Genomic DNA, 12,051 nt, shown 5'->3' with positions numbered 1-12,051 from the left:
GAGATCTTCAGAACAAAAGAATCATACACAAATAAAAATAAAAAAAATCTTTCCATCACAAAAATAATTGAGGATGACAAAATATCATGTTGGGATTGGGAAGGTATTGTATTCACAATAACTACTGATTGGTTACATGTTTGAAGAAAAAAGATACAAATACAGCGACATGTTTTCAATACAAGTATTTGTGATTTTGGTCAAGAAAACAAATCTTGCTTTATCCGTTTTTTCGTCATTGTACATGGATGATTCAAAAACATTACATTAATGCTAAAATGACTTATTGGTGACTTCATGATGTTAATAATGCACTATGTATATGGTTGGATATCATAGATTAATGATTGGAAAACCTTAGGTGGTCTAGTCTTTGAAATCATACTGTTTAACCTGTGCCAAAAAAGAAGTAGAAGTAATAATAATAACAATAATAATAACAATAATAACAATGCAATAATTCTGTTAATCTACACAACTGCTATATCTGGAAGGAAATAACTGTCCATTCTCCAAACTCCTTTTTGGGTTGAACCCTCTCCGTTCGTTTATTCCAAGGTGATGATTGGGAACAAGAGAGAAAACAGAAATAATGAGAATTGCTACATGCACCCACCACCAAACTAAAACAGTTTTTTTTTGTTTTCTTTTTAACAGTGACATCAGACATAATGGAAATACTGTAGTATTAGGTACACAAATTTACAAGAGAGAGGGCGGAGCAGGAGAGAAAGGAGAGGGCCAAGAGCCTGTTAATATTCCTCCCAGTTGCGTTTGATTTTTTTCTTTACAGAAATACAGAGAAACAAAGAAGAGCAGGTAGCTCTGTTAAGTGCGATTGGTAAGGTTGATCTCCCCCCCCCCCCCCCTCCCTCCAATGGGATTTTGTTTTGCCTGGGTAATGTCAGATGTCCATAAGTATGTCCTCTGGTGGGTTAAAACTCGGTTTTGTAGGTCGTCGTGGGGTCAATTGCTTGGTCTCTCGGTCAGATCATCGGTTGGAACCTTGGGTTGTGTTTGACAGTAGATTGGCCTGTGGGCTGGTTTGCTTATCAGTTGATTGGTACTGTGTTGGTGCTTGGTAGTTGGTCAGACCACCAGTTGGTCTGACCATGGCATGGGGATGTGTTTGTCAGCTGGTTGATACTGCAGGTCGGTTGGTGAGTTGCTTCTGTTGGCTCTGCATTAGTTTCCACCTCCGCAGCACTGGCCACTTCTGCCCTGTGGGGCTGCCTCCTGAAGGTCCACTCCACCTCTGGCCCGGCCGCCGGCCCCTGCACCACCCTGGGGCTCGTTCTTGGGAAGCTTCTTGGCTAAATGAGGGAGAAAAAAAATGACATTGAAATTATGTCTTTGCAAATGATATAATTTGTTGATGGGATAGACTTATGCATGCATATTTAATTTGTCCCAAGACAGTGTGGTGGTGCTCATACCTATGGCCATAAAAATCTCATTGACGTTCATAGCAGTCTTGGCTGAGGTCTCCATGAAGAGCAAACTGTTGTCGTCTGCATATGCCTGTGCTTCCTAAGAACAATGAAGGGGTGACAGAGATGTTTTAAGGCTAATAATCACTGGGTTTCATTCATCCATGCAGATCAATGTGAGAAACAATTTAAGCCTAAACATAGGTTGTATCTGTATTCTTCTCTACAAACAACCGATAAATGTATTTTGTATTTCCTACAAAGATTGCAGTGGGGGCAGTGTGTCATTGGTGTGAGTTCTGTACCTGGAAGTCCACAGCTCTTTTGTTGGCAAGGTCAGCTTTGTTCCCTGCCAGTGCAATGACAATGTTAGGGCTGGCTTGTCTCTGCAGCTCCTTCACCCAGTTCTTTGCACGCGTGAATGTATCCTGCACAAAAAACAAACAAATAAATAAATTATAGATGCACACATCACAAAGGATAACGAGAAGGCATCGCAGTTACAAGAGCAAAGGTCTGTCCCTACATGGGATCTTTTCAATAGTCATCAACCTCAAGCTGCATTTTGACAGTTAAAGCACTGCACACAGACGTTTTTAAAAAGGCACGCAGGCAGGCCAGTCCCACACACACGTGACAAGTCACTCACTGTGTTAGTGATGTCGTAGACCACGATGGCGGCCTGGGCGCCTCTGTAGTACATGGGTGCCAGGCTGTGATAACGTTCCTGGCCTGCAGTATCCCAGATCTCAAACTTAACTGTTGTGTCGTCCAAACAGACCGTCTGTGTGAGGAAGGCAGCTAGAGAGGGGAACAAAGACATACAATACATATTAGGATTAAATTCCTGGCCTTGACAATTCCTTGTACATCCACATTCACGCTTCTCTGTTTGTTTTGTGTTCACGTTAGAGGTTGGCTAATCCTCAACATTAAAACAATTGATCTGCAAAGCTTTTGTTCCCTCAAATGCACTTCCTCAGGGCTTAGAGACTCGATTGTATCTTCAGGTATTATTATCACTATTTGATAGTGTCCAAAGGGTGAGGATTTGACATGGCATTTAAACTACAGCCAGCCAAATTGAGGACATGAGATAGTAACACGGAAATGACATGAGTACCCTTAATGAAAACCTACAAAGCTAGTACTGAGGAGAATTGAGAGGCTTCCAATAATTAGAAAGGAAGGGACAATCATTATGTAAGTAAACAAGACAATATTGCATAGCATTCGATAAGGGAGCATACAAAAGAGAAAGAGGTATATACTGTAGCCTACAAGAATGAGAGATGTAAAGAGATTGAACAGAAAGAGTAACTAATCTCTTCAACAGAAGGGTTCTGCTTATTCAGCCCATTGTGTCACATGACAGAGGAAAATGTGCGCTCACAGGAGTCCTGCATACTCTAAAGCTCTGTGACCTTTGACCAGGCAGCTGACGACAAGTTAACTAAAAAGAAAAACTGCTGACTCGTCATAAGCCTTTGGCTAGTGTAAGCACCAAGCTTCCTGTCTGTCCAGCGCGCGCCCCCCCCCCCACATTGCTCATGTACTGTAAGATGTGCCTGGATACACTGTATGTGGGTTCCACATCATTAAAATGTAAAATCCCAAAGAAACATGGTATTGCTGGAATACCACTTCATCATTATGGCAGTTGTTCGTTCACACTGTCTGTGTGTGTGTGTGTGTGTGTGTGTGTGTGTGTGTGTGTGTGTGTGTGTATACATATATGCAATTTAGCTGACGCATCCAAAGCAACTTAGAGACTTGCAGTGAATGCATACATTTTTCAGTATATATAATCCCAGCGGGAATCAAATCCACAACCCAAGTGTTGTTAGCGCCATGCTCCATCAACTGAGCCACAGAGGACCATGATGTGGCTCAGTGGACTGCATAGGAAAGGCATTGTCTTGAAAAACAAGGTGAAGCTAAAAACGAAAATTAAAAGCTAAAATCTAACCATTAGATATTGGTTTGCAGATGCCTAGATACAAGTATGCAGGTCCAGGAAACTCCATTGTTGACTAGCTTCCTTCCTGGTTCAAGAACTCAGAGATCCCCCTCCCTTTGCTTCCTTCAGGATAAGTTAAAGTACAGAGAGCGGATGAGAAACAACCTAAACTGTCCACTACTGTTCTATATTCTTCTCTGGTTTATTTATTTGGCTTGTAGAACTCTCTCCTTCTGGCATGTTTAACGAACTCACTCCTTCTGGCATGTTTAAAGTGAAAGTCTGACAGGCTTGGCCACTCAAGCGTAAGTCATGTGTTCAGCTGCCAAGAACTGGTTTTGCAGCTCCTTCTTATGACCTGGCGTTGATAACGGCTAATGTAAGGTCATAGTTACATAGCCCCAGGGAAGGGACTGTACAAGCATTTCAGCTCTGTAAACTACAGTTAGGTCCGGAAATATTTGGACAGTGACACAATTTTCATAATTTTGGCTCTGTACGCCACCACAATGGATTTGAAATGAAACAATTGGGATGCAATTGAAGTGCAGACTTTCAGCTTTAACTTAAGGGGTTGAACACATATGTCTTTGGTTGCTGTTTGTTTGTGGGTCTTTCTGCCTTTAGTTTTGTCTTCAGCAAGTGAAATTCATGCTCGATTTGGGTTGAGATCAAGCGATTGACTCGGCCATTAGAGAATATTCCACTTCTTTGCCTTAAAAACCTCCTGGGTTGCTTTCGCAGTATGTTTTGGGTCATTGTCCATCTGTACTGTGCAGCGCCTTCCTATCAACTTTGCTGAATTTGGCTGAATCTGAGCAGACAGTATATCCCTAAACACTTAAGAATTCATCAGGCTGCTCCTGTCACATCATAAATAACACTCTTGACCCAGTGCCATTGGAAGCCATGCATGCCATCACACTGCATCCACTGTGTTTTACAGATGATGTGGTACGCTTCAGATCATGAGCTATTCCAAGCCTTCTCCATACTTTTTTCTTCCCATCATTCTGGTACAGGTTTATCTTAGTTTCATCTGTCAAAAGAATGCTGTTCAAGATCTGGGCTGGCTTTTGGCAAAGTCTAATCTGGCCTTTCTATTCTTGAGGCTTATGAATGGTTTTCACCTTGTGGTGAACCTTCTGTATTCATGAAGTCTTCTTTTTATGGTAGACTTAATGATATGCCTACCTCCTGGACACTATCCCTATCTCAATCAAAAGAAAAATATGAGTGGGACTGCCCCACTCAGAAAAAAATACTTTAAAAAATGTATTTGGCCACACTAATGTTCCCGCTCTCTCTCTCTGACAGATTTAGTTTTTGTTATTGCAGCCTAAGGATGGCCTGTTTCACTTGCATTGAGAGCTCCTTTGACCACATGTTGGGTGTTCACAGCAACAGCTTCCAAATACAAATGCCACACTTGGAATCAATTCAGACCTTTTACCTGCTTAATTGATAAATAAATAACATGAATAGCCTAGGAATAGCCCATACCAGTCCATGAAACAGATTTTGTGTCAATTGTCCAATTACTTTTGGTCCCTTGAAAAAGAGGGGGCTACATATTAAAGGGCTGGAATTCCTAAACCCAATTTGGATGTGAATACCCTCAAATTAAAGCTGAGTCTGCACTTTAAGCCCATATTAATTATATAACTGTAACTTGAATATGTTTTGGTAAACAGCTCAAATAAAAATAATTCTGTGTCAGTGTCCAAATATATATGTATACCTAACTGTACATGGGCAGATTTGTGGAAGAAAAGCAGACAGGTGCAATACAGCAACACAAAGAGGAGAGGACTGACACATGTATCCCTAGGTCTCACCTCCGATGGTGCTCTCCTGGTACTCGTGGAACTGGCCCTTGACGAAGCGCAGAACCAAGCTGGACTTGCCCACCGCTGACTCTCCCAGCAGCACCAGCTTGAACTGGCAGATCTTGTTGCTTGCCGCTGCGCCGTTGGTCCGTGCTGGTCCTCCTCGACCTGCCATGGTGCTGTGCAGAGAGCTTCAACAGGTCAAGAGGCTGGAGGTGGAGGTGGAGGCAACTCTGGGTGGGTGTGTAGGGTGGAGGGGCTAAAGCTCTGAGCAGAGACTGAAGAGAGGAGTGGCTGGACAAGGGCGGGCTAGGCTGGGCAAGTCAAGGCCTGGTAGTGAGAGGGCACTTCACCTGTGGCAACTGAAAGAGATTTGTTTTTTTTTAAAGACAAAAAATTAGGCCCAGATAGATATTATCCAGTTCATTACCTTTTCAACGGCAAGCAATTACAGAAGCTTATTAGTAATTAGCATCAGTAAAAGGCTCAAATAAACACCCCGAATTAAATTACCTTTGAACAGTCTTAATATCAACACTATTGTCACACATTTATTTAGGCCTAGATATGGTGTTGACACTGATTACAGAGACTGAATCAATCGAGCCAAGGTTGGACAGAGTGACAAGGGGGCTGATATTTTATTAATATTTAATTTTGCCTGAAGCCCTAAACAGTTTCAAGGCCCACGCCCATGACAGCCAGTTTGGCTTCCTAGCTTTTCTTGAAAAAATACACAAAGAAGAGAAACACAGAATGAAGACGAAAGTATTTTTTTTACTAAAAAAAAGCTAGTCAAGGGGGTTTGGATGGTTATATTTGACTGTCATACGTCACAGCACATGACCAACCGTTTTATGAAGAGCTAAAGAAAATAATGTAAAAATGTATTGGCCAAAATACACATACTTTGACCCAAATGGCAATTTTCAGACTTACATTTGGCTACATGAACACTAGGATGTCATATCAGCAAGAACGTCATCTGGCATTATGCCTGATTAAGTATTTAGGGCCTAGGCCTGGTAAATATGCAGCCGGCTATGAGTAGGCTAATCACAGTCAACAATAAGCAATCACATTAATGACATTTGAACAAGTTGGGTGACAAAGCACCCTCAGCCACTGCAAACCTCCTGTTTAGCCACTTTAAAAGCATAGTTAAACTTGTTCTCAGGTCCTGTATGCATAGCTTGCATGTCTGTGGTTATCTCTGTGTAATGTCTCTGATGTCTGACCACAGACAACAGTGAAAATACAGAAGAGGAACGGGTAACCCATGAGCTGCTCTGTAGATTATAACACAACCAACCCTCCACATCTAGCCTAGCTTAGGCTACTTCATTTAGTTAGACCTCCATTAAAAAATAGCCTAGTCACATGATTGTTGTGCACACAGGACGGACCATACGGTGACAGAGTCCAATTTTGTTCTAAACATCATCTTCTATACAAAGAGGCTATGAAAACAACCTATTAAAACCTTATCTTCCTCAGTTGTGCGAGGTCAGTTAACTTCTGCTCGGTGAGAAAAGGACAGGAAACGTAATTCATCTCAAAGCAGGAAGTGAGGATTGCAGAAGGAGTCACCACTTTACTCTGTCGGGTGTCGACCTGAATTCTAAAACATCCATCACAGGGAAAACTTGCATGGTTACATGCTGAAACCCAATCAGTACTGTAGGCTAGTATTCTATAGGTCTAATAATGCCTATGTTATCAGTGCACTCAAAAGGTAGAGAAAAAGCTGACCACACCAGCAGACTCAAGAGAGGTAGGCTAATGAAGGTGTGAGAGATAATGTGAGACTCAGAAGAGTGATGGGGGGGGAAAAGGATTGGATAATTGTCAATTGGGAGAGAGAAAAGAAAGAAAAGGCAAGATGTGGGGAAGTAGATAGGAGTTGAGGAGAGAGGGCAAACTGGGGAGCTGAGAGGACAGCGAGGCAGGCCAGCCAGAGTGGGGTTAGCTCTGTCTCTAGCTGGGCTGGCCCTAATCTTCTGCATGTGACTGGAGATCACGTCTGTGGGTTAGTAACCAGCCTGGGAAGATAAGGCCACACACCCACACACACACACACACAGTAAAGTATTACACAGAAAGAAAAGAAAAAAGCACCGTCTTCATCACAGAGCTAAGCTTCCCACAGAGCAATATCTTGCCACCTGCTTAAGACAGACAGATAGACACAGAAAATAGCTTTGTTCATTGGGTCAACAAGTAGGCCTAGCTAATAATTACAATGAATGACAACATAGGCCTACTTCCTCTCTTGAAACATTAAAAAAGGTGAAACCGCAGCCTAAGTTCTCCTAAAACATAATATCTTTGTGTTTGAGAAGAAGGAATACAGTCAGTAATGTCCACAAAATCGTTCCAATTAAGAAAATACTTCCTGTCTAGGCCATGACAAGGCATTTTGTACAAGACCTGTTTACTCTCGCCTCCCTGTCAGTATGAAGGCATAACAGGTGCTCTCTCCAACACTGACTGCAGTGCACACACATGAAAATAATGGGGTCAGCTTCAGTGCTCGATAGCTTGATTCTCATGCCAGGGAGGAGAGATTAGAGAGAGTGAAGATGGGGAGATGGAGGTGAGTGTATTCACAGCCTGAGGGCTAGACAAACAAAAAAAGGTGAAGATAAGGTTCAGCCTAGGCTGTTTTAGTCCTAGGGCTGAGCATTACCGACAGTAAAACAGATGTTCATGCTAAGAGACTATAATTCAAAACTGAAATCAGACTACTGCCTTCGAACTACCTGTATCGCCTTCAATCCATTTAGAACGAATCAAAACACGATGAATGTAGCAAAAAGGCTAAAGAACAGCATTGTTATTAATTGTACCATTGTAGTGGTCATTGTGGACATATTGTTCCTCAAGGTAATACTTAGAGAAAGACGACAGCAGTAGAGGCCTATGGTAGCTAGCTCCTGCACTGGGAGACAGACCTGCATGTATCGAAGCAGCACTCCACTGATGCTTTAATGGCATCTCTAATGGGCTCTGGAGACCTCCACAGGGAAGTGGGTCAGTGAGAGAGAGATGGGTCAGAGAGAGGAAGAAGAGGAGAGGGAGAGGAATAGAGAGAGAAAGGGGATGGGGGGGGGGGGTGAGAGAGAAAGGGGGGGGGGGCAAGGGAGAGATGGTGAAATATTCATACAGGCCTCTGTGTGCTCTGCTGCCAGCTTGATGTCCAAGCACTTAGTGAGACACAGTGAGCCACCAGACACTCAGGCAATTACACATAGGCTACACACTTTAACTACATTCATTCATGTAGGGGGTAGACCTGTGTCCATGATACAGTGAGTCTAGGCCTAAACACAAATAGCCTAACCCCGAAATAACCAAGATATGACATTCATAATGTTGCTAGGCCTCTCTGACAATACCTGAGCAATCTGTGTCAATGGATGTGTCAGCATGTGACAACTTGCATTAAGCCTCATCACCAAGGCCATAGAACTAAAGGTGCAACTAGCTACCAGGCAGACCTCACTCAACCAGTTACCTTAGAAACAAGTGGTGACATGACAGCTGTGCTCTTTGCTCCACACATTGGAAGGGAGGCAGTAGCCTAAAGAGGAGGTGGAGCCAACAGTCATACCACCACCACCACCACGACCACCACCACCACCACCACCACGCCGCCTCTGCTGGCTCACGGTTGGGCCTGGTCACTGCATGGACGGAAGAGTTCACAGGAAAATCATTCAAGGGCTCCGATCATGATACTCTCAATAGCCGGGGATAGTCAGCTGACCAATTCTAGACTATTCACAGCAGATTGCCGGTTGATTGCCGTGGACGGTCGTAGCAATCCATAAATCAAATCAAATCAAATGTTATTTTTGTATAGCGCTATGTTTATATACCACTATGATGAATCCTTAGGGGTAGAGGAAGCCTATCTCCAATGCAAAGTGCATGTTCACCGCTCCTCTGATGAAGGTTACACCTCTAAACTGACAGAATAACAACACCCTTGACTTCTGATCTTGGAAAGAGACTCCAATGATTTCAAAGGGAGGGGTCAATTGGTAAGGGAGAGAAACTGTGACAAAGTTCCTGGGAATACAAACAGGATACACATCAACAGCAGACGACGGGCCCATAGGAAATCACTAGGACTTCCTTCTTTTTTTGGTTCTCTGTGTGAGAAAGACGAGTGAAGCAAGAGCCTTTGTAACCCACGCCTGCATCCTTCAACTCATTATGGAAATTGGCCTCTAACACACATTGCAGGGAAATACAAATATTAAAGTAACAGGCACAAACACACTATTAGGCTATGACATCGTTTGGCACAACCTTTGCAGAGGTATAGAAACAGGGAAATGACTGTTCCAAACTGCACCTAGCGGCAGATGTCTTAATTCATGTCATACTTCTTATAACTCACAAGGCACCACTGACCCAAACTAACTCCCCTGCTTTTTGTGTACATTGGTTGAACAATAAGGGAACCTCATCAATTTCTTCTCATCTTTCTTAAACAGGTCTGACAGCAAAGTCAACCGCTCACAGACTCATAACCACAGCACTAGCAACTATTCAATTCCAGGAAGGCTCAACAGACAAATCTTCACTTACAAGATATTATCACAATTTTTTGTGTGTGAGTCTAATCGCTATTCTGAGTCATGGTTCTCCTGCTACTCCATCACTCATTTATATCCTAGGCCTAAAGTCTAATATATCACAAGAGACTAATTACATTTAGCATTAATCCTGAACAATGAGTAAATACTACTTAAAATGTGTTTTTACTTTTGACTAGCCGTGCTTATGCAGGTCAGGAGCAGGGAAGGGAAGAAAACCTTTTCTAAACCACAGGCTCAGGCAAATCAAACCAAACAATGCCTTGTGCTATTCTTTATGTACCATCACTTGAGCAGGACAAAGTGCACATCAAAACATGGCAGTAGCTGCTAGGCAGGTTATGTCTCTGTCTCAAAGGTCCCCACTACTCTACTTATAGAGCCATAAACAGATCAAGATCACGTGCAGTAAAAGTCAAGATATATTTGTGTAGACGGTGAGTGAAGATATGACAAACCAGGGTAAACCAGGCATACATCATCACACAAAAGCACCTCTTTACAAGAGATGCACAATGGTATATTAGGCATCTGACCAAGTTCCCATAACAATGACCGACGCAGCACACAGTGACTCAACAGTCCAAACCTTCCTGGACAGCAGAAATGAGTGTAAAACGTGTGTGACACCTTGCCAAGTCAAAATTCAATGTGTGTAATCGAACATACGAAATAAGAAGCTGACATTTGGTGGCTCAACGAGACAGAAAGCTACGTTACCAGTATCCATATATAGTTAGTGGGTGTCAAGACTTCCTCATACCATTTTGACATCGCAGAAAAAAAAGCTTTCAGCGAAGAAGTGAGTTACTATGTGTTGGACGCACCATAACATCATGTGCCATGTTAGGTTAAGGAGATACAACTACAATAACAACACTGACATGACACATCACTATAGCCCACTGGCACTAGCTCGCTCGCTACTACTTTGCTAGAAACGACTTGCCATTTTCTTATCTGTTTGACACTTGGCGTGTACCGTCGCTAACAAGGCCACTGACAGTTTGCTAATGTGTGGTCGCTAGCTAGCGATCACTACACAAACTAAAACATGTCAATGACAGTAAAGCAGAAAACAGACGTGACGTTAGCTAGCTAAATTAGCTAACAAGATAGCTAGCTAATATCGAGCTTGTGCTGATGACATCGCACACAAATATGGGAGAAAATCAATGATCTGTGATACATCCCTCACATTGATGTCTAAACATACACGTGCAAAGGTAATAATGTCATTAGGTTGTGTCAGTTCGTAAGATAACAGGCTCATCCAAATAGAGCAGTCTTTGACAGTTAGCTAGTTAGCCAATGCTAGCTTGCGCCGCTAACCAGTTGGCTTGAGGTAGCCTGACAGATTGTCTGGTTAATTGAACAAAAAAAATGACGGTGGGAATCTGACACATAAATACATTTGTAGCTTACCGTTAAAGGCAAGGGTGGAATAAGCGCTCCCTGTTCTTCTTATACTCCCACTATGCACAATCTTTCACAATTTCGACTTTGACGACTTTTTCCTCAATCGCAGCTCACATCGACTGCTCAACACATAGGCCCCGGCCTTCACTTCCGGTAGGTGCGATTTCTTTCCGGGAACCTCCCACTTCTTGTCGGTGGGACTGTTTTGGACCAATAATATTACCGTGCGCTCAGAGACTATCGATGGGAACTGTAGTTTAACAAACTTAATTATAAACAAGGCATTCAACGCAGATACGACTGAAGTTCCTGACAGAGACAAACACATATTGTATGTGTCCTGCTATGGTGGTGTATATTGCTTTATCCTATGGTCTACGGTTGTTTTTGCTGCAATCACTTATCACCATTCGATGGCGCTGCAGACCACCACCATTGATTTTGGACACTATCAAAGTAGCCTACTCTCTGTTGCCAGCATGCATCAGGATCCATCGCCCTCATAGAACAAAATGTGATATTGATGTTGATATTGATGTTCACCTTAAATCGTTTTTATTTTATAAATCAAATCAGTACCATCAGTTACAATATGTTTTGAAAGAAACAAAATATATTCTTGTACAAATAGCATAGGTTAACTCAGTTAAGGAGTCCATGTTAAGCGTTTTATCATCTCTGTTACTACAACAATATGAGTAAAATGTAGGCTTAATTTTAAAAATGATGCAAGGAACCAATCAAAATAGAAGCATAATCATACCAAGAGATCTGTCCAAGGACGAATTGCATTGCAAAAAAGAGAA

At 42.5% G+C, this 12,051-nt stretch overlaps 1 protein-coding gene across 1 annotated transcript; it reads right to left on the bottom strand.

The window, feature by feature from the left end:
- Positions 1-84: 84 nt before the first annotated feature.
- Positions 85-11,391, bottom strand: rab5c (RAB5C, member RAS oncogene family). Its single transcript, XM_080524337.1, has 6 exons — positions 11,252-11,391; positions 5,229-5,581; positions 2,080-2,231; positions 1,736-1,858; positions 1,437-1,530; positions 85-1,313 (listed from the first exon to the last, which is right to left on the bottom strand). The coding sequence occupies exons 2-6, from the start codon at positions 5,392-5,394 to the stop codon at positions 1,186-1,188; spliced, it is 663 nt and encodes a 220-aa protein (XP_080380463.1). The 5' UTR covers positions 5,395-5,581; positions 11,252-11,391; the 3' UTR covers positions 85-1,185.
- Positions 11,392-12,051: the final 660 nt, after the last annotated feature.

The sequence above is a fragment of the Nansenia antarctica genome (assembly GCF_963989245.1).
Source record: "Nansenia antarctica genome assembly, chromosome: 2".
Taxonomy (NCBI): domain Eukaryota; kingdom Metazoa; phylum Chordata; class Actinopteri; order Argentiniformes; family Microstomatidae; genus Nansenia; species Nansenia antarctica.
This window is presented reverse-complemented; position numbering and strand designations above follow the sequence as displayed.